The sequence below is a fragment of the Semicossyphus pulcher genome, unplaced genomic scaffold, assembly GCF_022749685.1.
Source record: "Semicossyphus pulcher isolate SPU_LCO1_2020_fin unplaced genomic scaffold, fSemPul1.0.p SCAF_16, whole genome shotgun sequence".
NCBI lineage: Eukaryota > Metazoa > Chordata > Actinopteri > Labriformes > Labridae > Semicossyphus > Semicossyphus pulcher.
The window spans coordinates 22166330-22185737 of NW_027211670.1; the positions used below are offsets into that span (position 1 = coordinate 22166330).

The window sequence follows — 19408 nt, forward strand, 5'->3', positions numbered from 1 at the left end:
ATGGGAGACCAGAGGTCAGTCCAGCCCCTGCTGCTCCTGCTGCTCCTCACACTCCTCGCCAGGATGTCACAGCTGTGGGCCTTCCCCTTCAGCCCGTCCCTGGACCTGGATGTCACCCCCAGGACTACTGTCTTCATGAAAGGTGAGGGGCAAATATCATTTCCACACTTCTATGTTAGATAATAAATGGACTGTAATGGAGCCTTTCTATTCTCCTAAATTATCAAAGCACTTAACACTACTATCCTAGTTACACACACATTTATACACTCATTGACACAAACACTCGCACACAAGCTGTGTCCCAATTCAGGGGCTGCAGCCTTGGAAGGCCGTATTTGAAGGCCTTGAAAGTGTGTGATGTTTTAAAAACAAGCAGAAGTTATTTATTGTACTTTAGCCTACTGAATCTGAGCTACAACAGTGGCTACAAAACACAGCTCAAAGAGGCAATTCAATTATCATTAGACATTTAAATATAAACAGACACGATACATGTCACTTTATTTTCAATCGGAACTACTCTTTCTGAGGATATCATCTTGAATAAACATTAGTTTAAAAATGGTAAAAACAAAGGACGCTCAATATATCTGCAGAACCTGCCTGAGATTCATCAAGTTCTTTTAGTTTTCTTCAGTAAAAAAGTAGTACAGTAAAAAAGCCTGTACATTTATTGGTTCATTGCAAACAGAAAGTGCTAATAGCTAATTCGGCATACTTTTTATGTTGCCAATCATCCAAAATGTAAACAAATATATGCTAAACTGAGCCCGTTGCAAGTCATTAAATCCCTGGCAACATTACATTATCTGTTTACATCCACCAAGGCATTGTGGGAAAAGCAGTTCCAAGACAAGGCAACTTAAATATCTCTCAAATAGAAGTAAAACAAAGAATACTTAAAGGACTGTTTAAACCGCTGTTCCAGAAGCACCCATGCGATCACATGTGCATTAAGCCCACTAAACGCTCACCCAATTGTCCTTATTTGACGCTGGGCTCCTTCCTCCCCTGCTCGTTAAAGAAGTGGCACAGTTTTTCAAAGTTGGCCCTGAAGACAGCTCCTACATGCTCCGAGTTATTAATCGTCTCTCTTAAGCCCTGTCCTAGATCACACCGCTCAGCAAACACCTCTAATGAAACAATAGACAGGAGGCCCTCATAAAAAGAGAACCGGAGCACAGTGGATCTGATTAGTGTCCGTGCAAAAATACTGCTGAATAGGTTTATTTTGGCACAGAGTGGGTATGTACACACATCATCAGCACCTTCCTCCTTTATACCTTTTCCCCCTCCTCGCCTCACACCGGCTCACCTTTCCCCTCCCTCGCTCCTCGCTCCTCTTCACTGCGGCAGAGGCAAACCAATGCAGCTGCAGAGAGAAGGGAACTCCGGCTCCGGCAGACTGATCGCATGGCTGTGCTCTTACCTCCACTCCACCCCTCTCCACTCCTCTTCAGCCCTCTGAGGAAGAGTATTATTAGAGGAGGGGTGGAGTGAACATGTTGGGAGCCGAGCTCTCCTGTGCAATGTCATAAGAGATGTTGAGTGTTGCAGTGAGATGATGTACTTGTGATGGAGGGATATGCTGCTTGACGTCCTGAATCACAATCACTACAGAGAGAAGGCATTTTTTTTGCGTTTGTTTGGGACTTTACTCTGCACTATCTTGATCCAATTTTAGATGAATTGCCTCCAAAAGGATTTTTATTTTGCAGTCTGCTGGAGAGAGGAAGTCATGTAAATACTCCTCCTTCAAGTTCCAAGTTCTGCTGCAGGAATAACAGATTTGTTGTGCTGTTGAGAATATTTAGAAAAGAGTATTTATGGAAGACCCTGCAGTGTCAAGAAATACACAAATACTGAACGTGGCACTGCTTCTATATAAGCAGCTATACACCATATTCACACATTTTACTATAACATTACGCTCAGGGCAGGATGTTCAAAAGCTTTTATAATGTTGTAATGCTGTGTTCAAGGTTGCAAGTCATATACTGTACAACATAGGGAATTAAATAAGACAATTCAAAGTGAAAATCCAGAAGGACATTAGGCTATAGTTCAAGATAAAATACCTAAGATTACTCATAAAACTAGCTAGTATTAGACGACAGCTAAAATTAGCATTCAACCACCTTCTAGCTAACATTACTGATTGTCACACAGTACAATGGGAAAAGCTTTAAATCCTAGCAAGCAGTCATTTTAGCTAGCAAATGGTAATGCTAACTAGCTAATGGTATCGCTGTCTTGTTAACAGTAAGGACAGCTAGAAATTGGTTAATTGTTAAGGTTAGCTTTTGTGACTTAGCTTTGATAGCTCATGAGTTGTTGTTACCAAGAAATATGGCCTTATTTTCTCTTCAACGGGTAGCGTTGAAATTATAATAGCCACCATGTTAATGCGTTGAATTGAGGAGATGTTTACTGTAGCCTAATAAATGGGAGCTGATAGCAAAGGACTGGTTACTAGAAGCGTTCTGACTTGAGTCTTGGTTAATACTGACTTCCCCTCTGATACTAGTGAGAAAAAAAATGTTATTGTTACTAGCCTACTAACCTTGTATGAATGTAACACGATTGCTATCATTGTAGTACGGCCTGGCTCAGTCCACGGAATAAATCCTATCCTAAATACAAGCTTAGAACCTAGAAACAAGTTAAGCTAACATTAGCAACAGCTCAGCTAGCTGCCCCTTCTGACATCCTGCTGACCCTGATTTAAACATGAAAGTTATATATTTCGAGTGATTTACCTTTTTCAATTAGATTATCTTTGAACCTACAGCGTACAAATTTGTGATGCAAAAAACAATGATAGCTAACATTTTGCTAGCTTAACAATGTAAATCTAAACACTGTTGTTTGCTTTCATCAGATGATAACCTGAAAGCAGATCTTCTTTCCGGTTCTAAAACAATAGTTGGTAGTGTCAGCCATGTTATTATTGCTGTGTAGGCTGCTGTTTGGGAGAAGAAGAAGAAACAAGTCGATATTTTTGTGAGCTAATCAACTGCATTACCCCACGAGCAAAGGCTAGCTTACTCGCTCATACCTTCTAGCGCATTTTAGGCATTTTTAACACTGGTGTCAGCATCCTAACCACTCTATTAACTAGATATCAGTGCAGTTTTAAATCAACCAATGACCAAGGACACACTTAATTAGATCTGAATAGTAGAGATGGGGCAGTATGAATAACTCATTAGGCCTCATTAAGGAAGTTTGTAAGTGAATCATCGACGGATCTTAATGCCCTTTTCTTAAAGCATCCTTCTAACTGTCATCCCTCTGGCTATTTATTTACTCATCTCTGAGTCTGACTCTCTTGGATCATAAATCATACATGCTCTGCTTACTGTGGGCACTTTTCTTTGCGGCAGCCAGAGTCAGTCTCTCATCGCAGATTTTATTTTTCTCGTTGCCCTCCTAGAAAGTTGTCCTTGACCTACTTTCAAATCATCAGGGCGAGGCATGTGAGTGCATGTGAGAGTGCAGGGTATGCACGTGTGTCAGCATGCCTCACATCAGTCTCTATGTGTGTCTGAGTACCACATGAGTTTGTGTGTGTGAGGGGAGAGAAGGCTATTTGGGCATGCATGTAGTCACATCATGTAAAATCTGCTCACATGTACCCTCTGTCACTTTCCCTGTGGTGACACATGTCACACGGGGGGGATGGAGAGGGAAGATGTGTCTGCCTAGCTGTGCAGAAGTGTAAATAGAAATAGGAGTATGCTGAATTTGGGTGTCACTACCTATGGGAGACTGCGGGAGGATTTATATCATGCTTCTCATCTTGGGTGAGGGGACGCTCATTAATTTACAGTATGCTGTGAAGATGGCCTGCGTGAGTGGGCGTACAAGGACAAGCTGTATCAGACGAGCTCAGATTTATAAGAAGGAAAATGACACAAGATGACTTTCTGCTCCTTTTGTAATTGAATTCTCGGAGGAAAGGTTCGTGTGAAGAAATAGAAGAAAAGAAGAAAAGATACATATCGTAAGAACCTTGCAGTATTAACATTTTATAGGTAAACATTGTACATTTCAAGAAAATGAGCAGTTGTGGTACTAATATTTTCATCCATTAAAAAAGGCTTCAGCCAACTATACTTTAATACTAACAGTGGTTGAAATGACAGTTCCCTTCTGCAGTGTTGTAGCACTTTTCAACTCACTGTTTTGGTACACAGCCTTAACCTTCAATGTCTTGGTTAAGACGCTCTTATCAACCTGATTTAACTGTTTTGGGTAAAAAAAAATCTTCTACATTCACCATACACTACCTAGCCTGCCCTGCAACAGTGGATGGTGACCATAGAGGAGTACGTATCAACTTAAGAGCAATATTTCAGACAGGAATTGATCACTAAACTACAGCTTGAAAATTGGGGAGGGAATGTTTGCTAACATATACGCTAGGTTACATCATCTTTCTAAAGGTTCTGATATATCAGCCCTCTTGTGGCCAAAAAAAATCAAAGTTTGCAGGAAAAACTAGCAATGTAACAAGGTAACAAATAGCTCAATCAAATAAGTAATCTGTTTTGCCCCATCGGTATCTCATCATTGTAGCCACACTATGGCTACCGATTGAGCTAACTCTACACACACTATCACTGTTGCTGCAAAGCCGCCTAAAGAAGTACTTTTTTTTTTTACATGAATTATTTTCATATTAATTTCAATCTTTTCAGAGCACGATCAAACATATATCTGAGTCCCCTGTATTAGCTATTTAAGCTAATCGCAAAGGTAGCCGATCTACAGTAGCCTACTTCTTGGGCAATTTGCTGGCTAGCCTAATTAGCTAACATGGAGATAGCTAACTTCAGGGTATAAGGTTCCCAAGGTCATTAACCCTGTAATTGTTCCTCTAACCCTGGGACATAAGCTAAAACAGCAGGGAACACAGGCTCTGTCATGTTCCCTGTATGTGCCATATAAATCTTGGGAGGAATTACCTTTCTTAACTTTTTATCACTGCAGTTAACTTCTCAGAGAAAATAAGCATTAGTTGCAGCGCTACAATCCAGTTATGTATCTTTAACAGGCGTATTTGATGACTCAACTTCCTCAAACACGTTCTGTTTGTGTGTTTACGAGACAGGGTTTGTTGTTTTTCTCCCAGAGGTGAGATAAATGCTTGACTGTGTTTTGAACTCCGCTGTTCGCCCGTTGGGTACCTGCTTTTGCTTTTTTCTACCTTCGCTACCAGACCAGAAGTAATACAGTCGTGAAATATTGATGCACTGTAAGTTGTCTGTTGCTGCTTTGATAAGCTGAAATGGCAAAAGAGGTCCTGCTTGCCAGAGTCTTTATAGTTAGCATTTTGGGGCAGGTAATAGAGGCTGTCAGGTTGTAAATGAAGCGTTTTCTTCATTCTGTACGGTAATTAGAGCGCCGAGGACAAATGTCACTGGTGGTCAGCAATTTACTGTTCAGCCAAGTCTATTATTGTCTTTGCAGAGAGCCTTTACAGCAGCTGTGAATTGAACACAGAAAACATTGATTATTTACTCACATTTAAGCCTGAACGCAGCTGCGTTCACTTAAATTGTTTAATCTCAATCACAGCTGGGTGACAGCATTGTTACACCACATAGACACCACTGATTTTCACCCTATTTATTCTCCTGTCTGTGACTAAACAAATGCTTTGGACCCTTAAATCCACTGAGACCTCCGTGATGCTTTGATCTATCCCCCCCTCTGATCGTGTTGATTCCGATAGGATCTTATTGGTGATACGCTGATTAGCTCCGAGCAACAACCTGAAATAACACAGGGAGTATTTGTGTGTTGTATGTGTGAAGCTTGCTTTCTTTCGTGAGATGAAAGTCTTGGCTGTCTTTTATCTCTCTCTGTCGTCTCCCTGGTTGAACAAAGTCCCATGAAAGTTTTGGATCTGACACAAGCTCTGAAGAAGGTATTGTGTCATGAGACTTGTGGTAAACTCACCACAGCTGCTTTAACGTGATACTTAACATTGATCTCACAAAAAATGGCTGACATCGTTATTTATGAAGAGCTGAAAAAACTGGCCTGACCATGAAGTTCCTATTTTTCTTAAAACCACGAGGTTGCTGAAAATGAACGAGGTTGCACATACAAATTATTCTGCAACATCTCAGGTCATTATGGATTTACAAGGTGTGTTAACAGCTGTTGAAGACCTAAATGCCTCTGAAAGCTACAACCAATCAGAGGGTGATGGAGCTACAGGCTGCTAGGCTAGGTAGCTAGCTACATCCAATTCATATGGCTTTCAGCTCAACCGAAAAGGCTAACATTTAGCATGACATGATAACTAGCTAGTTTGTTATAATAAAGAAGCGATAGCTGATCCGCTTTTTTCTTCGGCGGCGGCCATCTTGGTTGTTTACAGAAAAGATGATTAGCCCGGCCCCATCTTAGATACATGGTTGTGATTGGCCCGACCAGATTCAGGACAGATAGAAATCTGCCTAATTGGTTGGTAAACCGGATGCATCCGTCATAGCAAATAAAACCAGTTCTAGGTGAACAAACAAGGATATTATTGATGAACAATGATGTAGAATCTTTTTTTATAGGGCCAAGTATAGGCAAGAATCTGGCAGTACAATATGCAGCACAATGCAGGTGTTTAATATACTGGACCAGATATTAAAAGCAAGGCCACACATCCCACCCTTTATGTCTCTCTCTGTTTCATAGGCCTTTGTTCTTAGTGTTTATGCTAGCGATAAGTGCTTACTTCTTCTTGACTCAGTTAATCTTGTTATGTTTGAATGGACGACTCAAATAATTATATTACAACACTGCTATCTAGCAGTTGGAGGTTTAAATACAACATTATAAAGTCTTTTTCCATACTTAGGTGTATCAATCTTCGAGACACTACTTTTGTAGCCAATTAGAGGTCTTGATGTTACACAAATAAGTTCAAAGCCCTTCAGTCCAGAGGATAATTCGACCTGAATACACTTGAGTAAAATAGATCCAGATAGAAAGAGACCGCTTACACTGGCAGCCACCAAGTGCTGAGCAGCTGCAGTCAAAAAGAATAACAGTTAATGTCATTTTTTCTGCACCTCACCGTTCACACTCCGGCGGTGTCAAGAAAACACAAGAAAGATGGTGATATCTGGGAGAGAAAGACCTGTGAACAGTTTTCACTGGATCTACCTTTTGTGGAAGAGGTGGTCACATGAAAACTGTTGGCAGTGTGTACTATGAATTATCCAGCGTAACAGGGACGCTGCTGTTTGACTGAAATGTCAGCTTACTTTTTCTAGATTTTGACTCACCTCCAGTGTATTTGGACCGAGGCAGGAATCTCAGAGTGTATCTCAAAATCAAAACTATCTGCATGATGGATCCAAACCCATGCAGCCGTCATTGAGCGAAAAGCGGGGTACACCCTGGACAGGCCACCAGTCAATCACAGGGCTGACACATAGAGACAGACAACCTTTTACGCTCACACCTACGGGCAATTTAGAGTCACCAATGAACCTAACGAGCATGTCTTTGGACTGTGAGAAGGCAGAGTACCCGAAGGGAACCCACGCATGCACGGGGAGAACATGCAAACTCCACACATAAAGGCCCACTACGTTCAAACTAGTAACCTGTTGTTGCTGTGAGGCAACAGGGTTACCCACTGCACCGTGCAGCCCTGCACAAGAGCAAAAACAGAAATGTAAGGAAGCAGAGAGAGGCATTAATTAATACTTTTGCTTGTGTGTTGTTTGAGATGTAAAATCGTCTTGTTTTTCAGTTTACACAAATTAGGCATAATCCAGTTAGGAGTTTAATTATGACCTTTTTTTTTATCCCACAATCCCTCTAGGCCCTTCCCAAGGCGCATTAGTGTGTCTGCAGCTCTTTCCATCCCTATTAGGTCTATAAACTGTTCTATTGTTAATACTTAGGCCCCGGCTGTTGCTGCAGACTTTGCGTCTACGCTTGCCAATAATAATGTAATGAAAACTGCAGGTAACGATGGCAACTGTACTTTTCCTTCAGTTAATTATATCTAGTGAAAGTGTGCTAAGTATAGCTTAAACTGACTACGAGCAACCTTTGAAAAGTACACGTCAGTTTGAATATCTTCGTATTTATTCAGCCTGGTGAAGAGATGTAAAGATGGCAGACTATATATAATAATGGAGGGAATGAAGGATGACGCTTCACATTGTTTGCACAAATTTTTCGTATACCAATGGACCAAGTTGTGTATCATTGCTTACATAATACATACTCATGTTCATTGACTGTGGAGCGTGGTAAAGAAGTGAAGACGTGCTTATATAATGCAAACAGAGCTGACAACAACTGACAGTTCTGACGCTGTCCGAAGAAGTTAAGTCACTCTTTCCTCCCAGCATTTGTTCCCAAATTTTTTATAGGCACGTGCCTGTTTGTGTGTGTGTGTGTATGCGTCACATTGTCTCCATAGTGTGTCCAGTGATCAGTGAGTCACACAGGAAGTCACACACTCTTGACGAATGTGGCAGACATACACACGCACGCACACAAACATCCAGCGGATTTACTGTCATCGTGAGCCCCACATGGAGGATTTGAAATATGTCTGAGCGTGAGCGCACACATTCTGGACTCGCCACCTGTGACGGCTCAGTGCTGAGACCGAGCCACTCTGGCAAACGCGCAACACACACACTCCTCTGATCCTCTGAGTCACTCACAGAGATGTCTTCACTCTTTTTTGAGGAGATAGATGAAGGATGAAATAAGTTTCAAGTGTGTGTGTGTAGTGGAAAACTTGACAGATGTTTCAGAGGGCGACTTGTTTTGACCTCTTCTCCTCATCGAGTGTACTCTGAACATTTACACAAAAAGTCTACATTAACACACACACGTACAGATCAGCACACACAGACACAGACAGACACGTGCATGCGGGATGACAACAGTAAATAGAAACCAGGCAGCCGGCTGAGAGGCTTCTGGCACTCCTCAGCGCTCTGTTGACTTTCGTCATTGATTATGCAGCAAAGCACAGGGTACAGTATGTGTGTGTGTGTGTGTGTGTGTGTGTGTGTGTGTGTATGTGTGTGTGTGTGTGTGTGTATTTTGATACAAAATAGTGGCTTCAGGGAGGAGTAGGTCAATACTAATGCGGTGCTGTTATCTCAAATGCTAAATACATTCATGGTCATGCTAATGCTGCAATATTTGGACTGTTAAACATGTTTTCTGTTCGGTGATTCTGTTTTTAAGTTCAGATGTAAACGCTAATATTTGATTCTGCAAATGTGTTTCCTTTAAAAGCAGGAAGAAAAAGGGAGGGACTTACATGTGAGGGATAATGTGAAGTGAGCAGTTTGTTATGTCGGAATGGACCCCCGACAGGGTGAGCTTGTAGACGTGAGCCGCAGGAATCAGCGCAGCACCTGACTGATAATTTTCTGTCTCGTCACACGTTTCTTTTCCATTCACCGTCTTTAAACAACGCCGCATTCCGTACTGTGTTCTGTTTAATGTTTACTCATGTGCTGCCTTCAGTTTTGTAGACCTCTCTGTCGTAGCCTTCAGTTTTTGCATCATTTAACCTTTATTGCTTTCTCTCCGCTGCTTTCATCTCTTTTCTTCTTCCCTCTGTAAACAGACTGACGACAAAACCAGACTTCTTTTGGCAAATTGTTATGATTACAGTTAATCCTCCAGATTGTGATTAGAGCCGCATCCCTAGCAACGGTCTGTCTTTCATAGCAACAGTCTGCTATAAAGAAATAGCAGACCACAGAATGCTGTGATTAACCAATAAGGATCAAGTACTTAAAGCCCCCCTCCAGTGAAAATCAAGAGTTTAACCTTGTAAACATCTCCATGTGGTGTTCTTCATGAGCTACAAGACATATCAGGGACAACATGAGCAGTCATCTCCATGGCTGGGCCTGTCTGCTTTTAATCTGCAGTGTACCAAGGACAGGCTGAACAACACGTGTTCAAATTGGCAGGTTTGAGACGTCACAAACGTAAGGAGCCAATCCCGATAATGCACGTTGACGCTATGCATATCATTATGTGTAACCTATGGCAACCACGAGTCAGCTGTAACAGTCATCGTCATTTTTGCAAACTCACTACTGACTACTACAATAGAGTTGCTACTGTTAATTATTACATTTCAAGCTAGCTAAGTTTCAACAAGTTGCCACTAAACGATGGCAGAGACGTGTTTTGTTTTCGTGATGGAGGGGGCAGTTGGAAATTAACGTAGTGGGCGGGGCCTATGCAGTTTCAGGAATCTTTAATGAGGGAGAAGGAGGCGATGCCTTGGGAGTATTTTTACAAGGTAATTAAACACATTAGACACAATTTATTATTTCAAGCAGAGCATTTTATACGTCTTAAAACCTGACTGGAGCTGCTCTTTAACACAGCCGTGTAATAATAGCGCTCAATGTAAGCGTATTCAGACAACAAAAGTGAAACAAAATAACATCAAGCTACATCATAGATCCTGTGCATCGTGGGGGATGTAGATTTTAGATAATCTTTTTAAGTGCAGGATGAGTCTTGAACATTTTTTTGGGACATTTATAAGCCTAAAATATTGTTAAAAATACCTACAAAATGACTTTTTTGGGGTTATATTTGGGGGCCAGATAATGGCATATAAGTCAACACATATGTAATAAAAATCTTGTTTTCCTGACACCAACCAAGTTCAATCAGGAAAGTGAACTATTACTTATTTTACAAGTTCAGAAAAGCATTAGACTGGCAAAGTCTTTGGTGATTAGACACCATCGTGACGTCTTCATGTATTCGAAAGAGGTAGTGAGGCTGAGAGAAGGATAGGATACCCCCCTGATGGAGTCCAGACACTTGTGTCGGTGATGAAGGAAGGATGGATGCAGGATGTGATGAGGGGTGGACATCTGTAGAGCTGAATCTGGACACTGATGAGATTGATCGAGGTGACTGAGGTGGAGGAGGGTCGCGATGATCCACGCTGTAATGACGACCTGACAGCGTGCAAAGAGGAGAACAGATTTAAAGTTTGACTGCAGCAGGATGATTAAAGCCTTGGCTGCCTGGTTTAACACTGAACAATACTTTCCTCTTTCATACATCAGACTGTTTAAACCAGGTGTTTCAAAGCGTTCCTACAAGTCGGCGCTCCCTGCAACAGAGAAACAGTCCGAACGTGGCGGGTCTGAGACCAAGGTCACTGCTCCTCTGCTGCCTTGGGGCGAGGGACATTTCGTACGTCACTGTAGTCCTTCTCATCAGCTTGTTATATCATGCAGACACTATTTTTATAAGATAGAAACCAAGGCTTTCGCTCACTCTTGAATGACTCACGAGAAGTGGGCTCTTTGTATCGCCTTGGGCTGCCTTTGTGTTTGCATAACTCGCTCTTTAAACGTGATCTCGGAGAATATGCAATGTTTCCTGTGATGTTTATGCATTCATGTGTGTATTTGTGCGTAAATAACCCTCTCTGCTTTGTCCTCTGTATAGATTCTGATTGTGTGTATTCGTGCGTGCATGCCTTTTATGTGTGTGTACCTGTATGCCCCGCTGCGTGACTCCCACCAAACCCCCCCTCCATCCTTCACATGAATCCCGGCCCCCCCGCCGGCGTGTCCCGACCTTTGGCTGTGTCGGAGGAGCTGCTCGTTGCTCACTCAAATCAGAGGCTGACTGCCTCTGAGAAATAATATGTGACAGTCACACAGCCGTCTTCTCTCTGCTTCTTATTCAGAGTTACATATGTTTTCGCTTGTTTTTGTCGTCCACATGGGAAGCAGCAGCGACAGTTCTTGGAAAGTTTAGATTTGATTTCCATAGTTTGACAGATTTGTTTCCATCAATTGTACCATTTATTGCTTATGAAGTTAACTGATTAGTCAGACGGTGCACAATATACGACAATTTTAAACTAAATCCCAGTTTTTAGAAGCGGTTCATTGAGGTTCACACTAAAGAAGCATTTTTTAAAGGTAAGAAAAAAATAAAAATAAAACTTGAGCCACAAAAAAAGAAGAACGTTTTCACTAAAGCATTTTTAAATGCTGTAAGAAACAGCTGTCTTTGCTTTTATTGTGGCCATAAAAAGATGCACAGCTTACAATGTTTACACTGATGGCCTTAAATGAATCTTTTGAGGATAAATTCTGCTACATTCCCTAAACGTCACTCCTCGTAAAAAACTGCAGAGTTGATTTTTTGCAACTTTTCGGGGTTTCATCTTCCAGCAGCTGCTGAATATCTGCAGCGTCATTCTCCTTAACTGTCATATATAATCACGCTGACAGGCATGACAGAACAAACACGATAACAACCTAATTATTGACCACTTAGAGAGTAGCCATGGCTGTCTGGCTGTCAGCGATAGAACCAGTAAGAAAAGTCTGGCAGGGAGAAAGGTGGGCGGACAGAGACACTGCCGTCTTACTCTCTGCCAGGCCTTCAGGAGAGTCGGCGGTCGCTCGCGGAGCCGCTGTCATCACCCTGCGCGTCCATGTGACAGTCAGACATTCGGGCCGTCGTGTGGGGGAGAAAACGCCTCCCATGTGATGTTTGGGGGAAACTGTGAAACACTTTTTCAGCGTGTTGTTATTACGCAAGATCAACCCCCGCCGGGAGACACGCTGTCACCCTCATTATCATCATGACCGTTGTGAATAATTGCAGGGAAAACATTAGTAATACTCCAGCTGAGATAGTGGAGGTGAGTCAAAGCCTTGAGGAGAGTGTGTTTGTCTTTTTGTAGCTCTGTTTTGTGTTGCACTTTCATTTACTGATGATTCTTTAACGTGTTTGACAGCATTTTCTCACTAACTGATACCCGAGTCTGAAGGAAAACTTGTCATTTTTGCCTCAAAATGAAGCTGTGAGTATAAACCCTGACGTATAATCTCTGACTGAGTGGATTTCTTACTCATGATTCATGCCAGATGTCACTGCATGGGTAGGGCGGGATGTTGCAACTCAGTTCCTCTTTGGTACTGACTGAAATGAACTTGAAATGAATTTATAGGTTTGTGCAAAAGTGCTTTAAAAGATGGTTATCAGAAATCATACATGCAGAAATACAAAGTGCAGGAAGTAGTAGGAGAAGATGTAAGAGTGGGTCTTTTGAATCTCTGGTTTTAAAAGCCAATGCAGAAGTTCTTTAAACCTACTTATGCCCAGCAGGGGGCGACTCCACTGGATGAAACAAGCGCCTACCTGTGATTGACACGTTGCTACTACAGCTGTCTTTTCCAGAGTCTTGGTGCAGCTACTGACCATAGACTATATAAAGGATGGACGATATGCCAGCTCCCTAAAAGTGATGCCAAACCCTCTCTGTCGCCCCCTGCTGACTGGCTGCAGTATAGCTCATAAAGCCCGCCTCCTCCATGTTAACAGATGAGTCAAACTATAACATCTAAATACATTTCTCTCAAACATGGTTTCTGTCAAGTGTTCATTTTTCTCACAAGTTTACTTTTAATTAGTTATTTGATGTTATAAAAAGGGGGTGTGGCCTCATGATTGACAGCTCTGTTGACAAATCGGGCTCCTGCAGCGTTCTGTTCCCGAGCAGCAGAGTAGAGGAGGAACGGCGAGAGGAGACGTAACTAACACTAACACTACAGTCATTGAACTTTCCATAAGCGTGAATATCTGCTTCAGACCGACACAAGAAGCTGCAGACTGAGCCCACCTGAGGGCTCTTTGACATTTTGTCCCCAAGTTAAATGTGTGTTTTGGGTAGCGGAAGGGGCGGGACGTCAATACTGTGACTCCACCAACCGATCTCTACTGCACACACTCTGGCTCCGAATGTGCAGGATGGCATCACCCTCTCCAGATTAGGAGGAGAAGTGTCGTCTATGTTCAAAATTCTGTAAAAGAGCGAGTTTTAAACATAAATAGAGACCTGGTTAATACAAAAGGAAACAGAGTTGCAATAATCGAGGATTGAGGATTCCTGACTTTGGATAAATTGTCATTCTGAGAGGGAACAAGCGAGATTTGACAAACATGTTGTTCTCTATATTTTGTCAATGTTCACATTCTACTCTTTGTTTACATAGTTCCTGATTTAAAGGGGAACTCCACAAATTTTACATAATCAGTCTGTTAGTCATGTGAAGTATCACTCATCCATATTATAGTGTTTTGGTGCTGTTCATTGTCTTGCATTGTAATTGTCTTACTTACAAAACCTCATTGATATTAATCCCATTGTTTCAAAGATGTGTGAGATTTAAAGCAGCAGTTCGCCCCTGGAAAAAGCAACTGTCAGTCAAAGCTGGTGTTCTCTGTGATCGATAGAAGCAATAATATTTGAAATTGGCGCCATAGCTGTGGAGAAAGTTGCACAAACAGCTCCTGGTTTCGCCCATTCTACATTCCTACAACACCCAGCATGCATTGCGCCCCTCCCTCTGAAAGGAACGGCCCAGCGAGAGACGCTGGAGTGAAACACTACCGTTTTCCAGTCAAGGACATTGATCGCTACACAATCTGAAATGTGACGAGCATATACCGGTGGATCGTCTAAAAGATCTGCATTTGAAACCTGGAGATCTTGAGTGAGACATGACATCGGAGGCGGGCGTCCTAGATTGAGGAAATGTAGTTTAGCGAGCTCCCTGGCCTCCGCCAGATGACATATTTTACATAGTCTGACAGAGGTTTTCCAGGGCCCATTGCAGAATCGGATAGTGTCCTCCAAAGACACAGAGCCAAACTGCTAATTTTTCCTACCATAAAGGCATTAGCTCCCAATAATAGCATGATAGGACTGAGGTTGAAAATCAGCAAACTGGCCCTTTAATAGCTTCACTGGTGAAATTTGCTACTTTCCCTGATCTAATTCAAAACATTTAACTGGCTTTAATGAACCATGAAATGTGCAATAACATACTAATTCAGCTAGCATTGCAGGCTAATCATCTGTATTCTCTATGGCCTGTGATCCCCCGGCCCTCCCAGCTGCCCCGGCCTCTTCTCGCTCCGTCAGAAGTACAATGAACAGTCGAGCAGATTAACAGGGACAGCCGCGCAGGCCCCTTACACCACAGAAAATCGATCGCTGTGGGACAAATATAGGTTGTCTTATTACAGCGAGCTGGCACATGCTGGAAAGGAGAGGGAGGTGGAGAGGATGTGTGGCGATTAATATGCCCATCTGCTCCCTGCTGACTCATATTCCTCAGCGTAACAGCGATGACGCCGTCAATTACTCTTGTTGTTCTTTCTGCACGTGTGACTCTCTTCTTCTTTGGTGTAATCAAACATTAATCTCCACTTCGAGAGCAAATCAAAGCTCTGCAAACCTGCTTGTGCACTGATCTTCCACTCCCACAGAAAAAACACTGCCCTCATTTTTATTGTCTCACAGCAGCAGAGCAACCTGCCCCCATTTCCGAGGCGCCGCATCCGGCTGCGAGTGTTCAAATATTTTCTTGAGTTTCAGTATTCTGGGATGGAGAAAAAAATCTGCACCAAGAAGAAACAACAAAAAAACCCATCTATTCTCTCTTTAATAACATACTGTTCTCTGGCATGGCTAACCCTAATTTGGCCCACTTACTGTATGACCCTCCCTCCTCCATCACCCTTCCTCACACACACACTTACACACACACACACACACACATGCAGCAGCAGTGATGATGCCGTGGCAGCACTGCTGATGCGATTTGGCATTACTGGGCCACGACTCCTGCTGAATGCCCTAAAATTTCGCCTCCCCTGTGCCCCCATCCCCTCATTCTCGGCAAACACTCCAGCGGGGCCCCCCCCCCGTCTCTCCCTGACGTGTTGTCGAGTTTCGCCCTCGTGCAGTCACGCTAAGCTTGCTCATTTGGGGTGTGTGGACTCTCCAGTGAGACAGACGTCAAGAGAGAAGCTTTTATACCAAATAATTCTTACAGTGTGCAAGCGGAGCTGTTTGGAGCTGTTAATACACAGTCTGTAAATGTATTCGGATGTAAACAAAATACACGAGATCAACACCAGAACTTAGTTCAAGGTCGTCCCCAAAAACAATTTAGCTTTTCATTTAACAAAACAAGGTAAACTCAGTGTTAGATGTCATCTAAACACAAATGTGTACCCTGCCTCTGCGTGCTGATAATTGCTTTTATGAAAGGAAATTTTCCCAAACTGCCGAGGAAAGCGGGAAGTGCCGTCAGACAACTTTCGTAACCTAGCAACAGTAAGCGCCGGCGAGGAAGCACTCTGAAATTGAGGTTGTGGGCGCTTCCAGCTCAAAAAGCAACGTTAGTGGACACGCAGCCTTAATCAAATAAAATTGTGTCTTATATGGGCCGTCCTCATTCTTATTCGTGTATCGAAGCTGAGAGCACCTGTTACAATATATTTTTAAAACCTGTTCAAGATCAGGAGTGAACTATTTTGTTGATATCATGTTAATTTAACTCGTCATCGCAGGGGGAAAAAAGTTTTCTCCAGATAATAACATCAAGTTTTTTAGGGCGGGAAGGACTCTTGAGACCTGTGCCTGTGACTGACTGGATGGCTCGGTCGGCTTCATGTCATGACATCTGATTTCAGCCCTCAAGGTCGCTGTCAGGGCTGTCAATGGATTCATAACAGAGAGGGCGTTAAAGTACAGTGGTGTGACATTTTTTACCTGATACCTGGAAAGTTTGATTTTCAAAGATGTAATAAGCGTGTTTTTGTCACGTTGCAGTTTTAAAGCTCTTGTGAGGAACTTTCAGTGTGCGATGATTTTGGCGCCCCCTGTGGACAAAGCCGTACCTCTTTTCTCTTTGCTGATCTGATCATTTTCTCTTCTGGTAAAACTAAATTTCATGTGCGCTTACGTAAGTTAGCACCAAACAATTTCAACCAATCAATCTGCAACATTTAGCCGCAGAGCACCAAGAACGCTCGGTCAGTTAGCTAGCTACTGCACTGTGGAGAACGTCTGTCTACGCCCACTTCTCAGCGATCAAATCCCTCTAATGATATGTCCCGCCTGCACGTCCTGTTTCACTTGGAAATACGTCACGATACGGAAGATAGATACTCTCGAACTGCCGTTTCAGCTCGACTTTAAGTGGTGGTTTCTTTAACAGACATGTATCACTGACTTTTTGCCTTTGAAAATGTAAACAAAGGCAGCGTGCAGTGGGGCTGCAACTAACAACTATTTTGATAATCGATGAATCTGTCGATTATTTCTATGATTAATCGATTATTAATTGGATAAAAAGAAAAAAAAGCTCAATTTTAGTATTAACATTATATTCAAAACACAAAATATCTTGTTTTCTTGTACAATGCAATGTTAATATATCAATTATGCTGTTTTGTCCCGTCACCATCCCTGCTTGCTTTGTTCACGTTTAGTTTTTTTTCTTCAAACTTTATTAAACACTGCTTAATTTGTGTTAATTAAGCGTTGGGATGGACAATAATGTTTGTATAAATCACCAAGTTCGCTGTGAATTCTGGGTAAGTTCCACAAGAAAGCCTGCAGATTTGCAGACTCACAGAAAGTGCGTCATTTGGCTTTGAAAAGTCAGCATCCGAACCCTTTGGCACTTCCGACCGCGCCTCAAAGTCTGTGGGATTTCGCTTTGGGGAACTTGCAAGAGACAAAGATAAATTCTGTACCAATGAAGCAAAATCGTAGCTTCTAGTCCAAGAACAGTGGGACCTCCAAAATTACAGCTTGAAACACCATTTAGAGATGAAATAAACAGATGAGATCAGCTGTTGGTTAATCAGGCAAACTCAACAGGATAATTGATTTGCATCATTGCCAAGAATCTACTGTGAGATACGACGGTGCTACTGCTTTTATATCAGAGAGAGTAAAAAGAAATCTTGTTGGTATCAGTAATTTGTGTCTCATATCCCCAGGTCTGTTGGCCAGCTCCCGTTTCAGCGGCTCTTCCCAGAACTACAGCACCCTGCTGCTGGAGGAGGACGCCGGGCTGCTGTACGTGGGAGGCAGAGGAGCCCTGTACGCACTCAACACCTCCAACATCTCCACACCTGCAAACCTCACAGTGAGTGCCAAGCAATTGTGCACAAAGAAACACAGCACACCGGATTTCACAAGTTTTCACTCGTTTCCTCGGGCGTTAAAGGAGGACAAACTAATAATAGCCTTGAGCAGATTGAACAAATCCCATTGTGTCCGTCCAATTTTATGGATATCGGATTAAATGCACTCGGCGTTCATTCAAGTGTTACTGAACGGAGTGAGAACGCGGTGACGCAGCCAGAAAATGAAGTGTGCTGTCCGTGCCTATTCTCTCTTTCTGTTTACACACTTTTTTCTTTGTCTCTGCTTTCCCTACATAAATCTTTCTATTTATTTATCTATTTTTCCTCTATTCATCGAGCTAACTGAGTCATCCTCATTACCCCCCCATTGTGTGCAGATTGATTGGGATGCTTCCCCTGAACAGAAGAAACAGTGTCTCAACAAAGGCAGAGACAACCAGGTACACGGCTGCAGCTACAGCCTTTTATTAGAATTATTATCATTCTATTATTTATGAGTCTTCATTATTGAGATAATATCAGGAGAAAATAACTGAAAAACGTGTCCTTTTTGATGTTCTGAATGCTTTTCAAACAGCAGTAAATTAGATAATCCTTCATTTGCTTCAAGTCCTGCTAAAGTAACCACTGAAAAAATCACACTTATTCATTTATATGCATGAAATAGTTCCTGAGCATGAAGCAGGTTGTATGGCCAATGTTCCCTTCCTTACTTACAGCCAGGAATAACTCTTTTTCTCTCTGCAGACGGAGTGTTACAATCACATCCGCTTCCTGCAGCGATACAATGAGACTCACCTGTACGCCTGCGGAACAAACGCCTTCAGACCTCTTTGTGCTTATATAGTAAGAAGAGCTCCTGTGGTTAAATTGCAGCACACTTGTAGAATACAAATTTAAATGGTTAATTATTAATGTTCTTTTTTCTGTCTGTAAGGATGCAGAGCGGTTCAGCTTCTCCTCGGGCTTTGAGGACGGCAGAGACAGGTGTCCGTATGACCCAGCGAAGGGATACACAGGCCTCCTCGTAGGTACGTCATTTAACCTGATGTTAGTGTAGTCAAAGCTGACATCTTCGAGATTACAACTTTAATATTACAAAGTGCATCAAACTGATGATATCATGCTGAAGTCGTGGTCAACCAATCAAGCAATAATAATTTGGGTAAACACTGTAAACACAGGAAGCAAGACAAACAGCCAGTCGGTAAGGCTGAACGTAGACATAGCAGGTTTTGAGCTAAATGCGAACGTTATTATGCTAGTTGGAAGTGTATCCAGAGGTGCTAGGTCAAGGGTAGCTGCTTGAGATGCTAACAAACATATTAATGTTAACATGCTGCAAGGATATGGTCTTAAACCAAAGTACTATTTGATCAACTGCAGCGGT

The 19408-nt window shown here is 42.4% G+C and overlaps 1 protein-coding gene across 1 annotated transcript in view; it reads left to right on the top strand.

Annotated features, from left to right (window-relative positions):
* Positions 1-19408, top strand: part of sema4gb (sema domain, immunoglobulin domain (Ig), transmembrane domain (TM) and short cytoplasmic domain, (semaphorin) 4Gb) — a 37736-nt gene continuing 18328 nt past the window's right edge. The window contains exons 1-5 of the mRNA XM_069664846.1: positions 1-142; positions 17869-18017; positions 18396-18458; positions 18766-18864; positions 18956-19049. Coding sequence (XP_069520947.1) covers positions 1-142; positions 17869-18017; positions 18396-18458; positions 18766-18864; positions 18956-19049 — 547 coding nt within the window. The remainder of the gene's footprint in view (positions 143-17868; positions 18018-18395; positions 18459-18765; positions 18865-18955; positions 19050-19408) is intronic.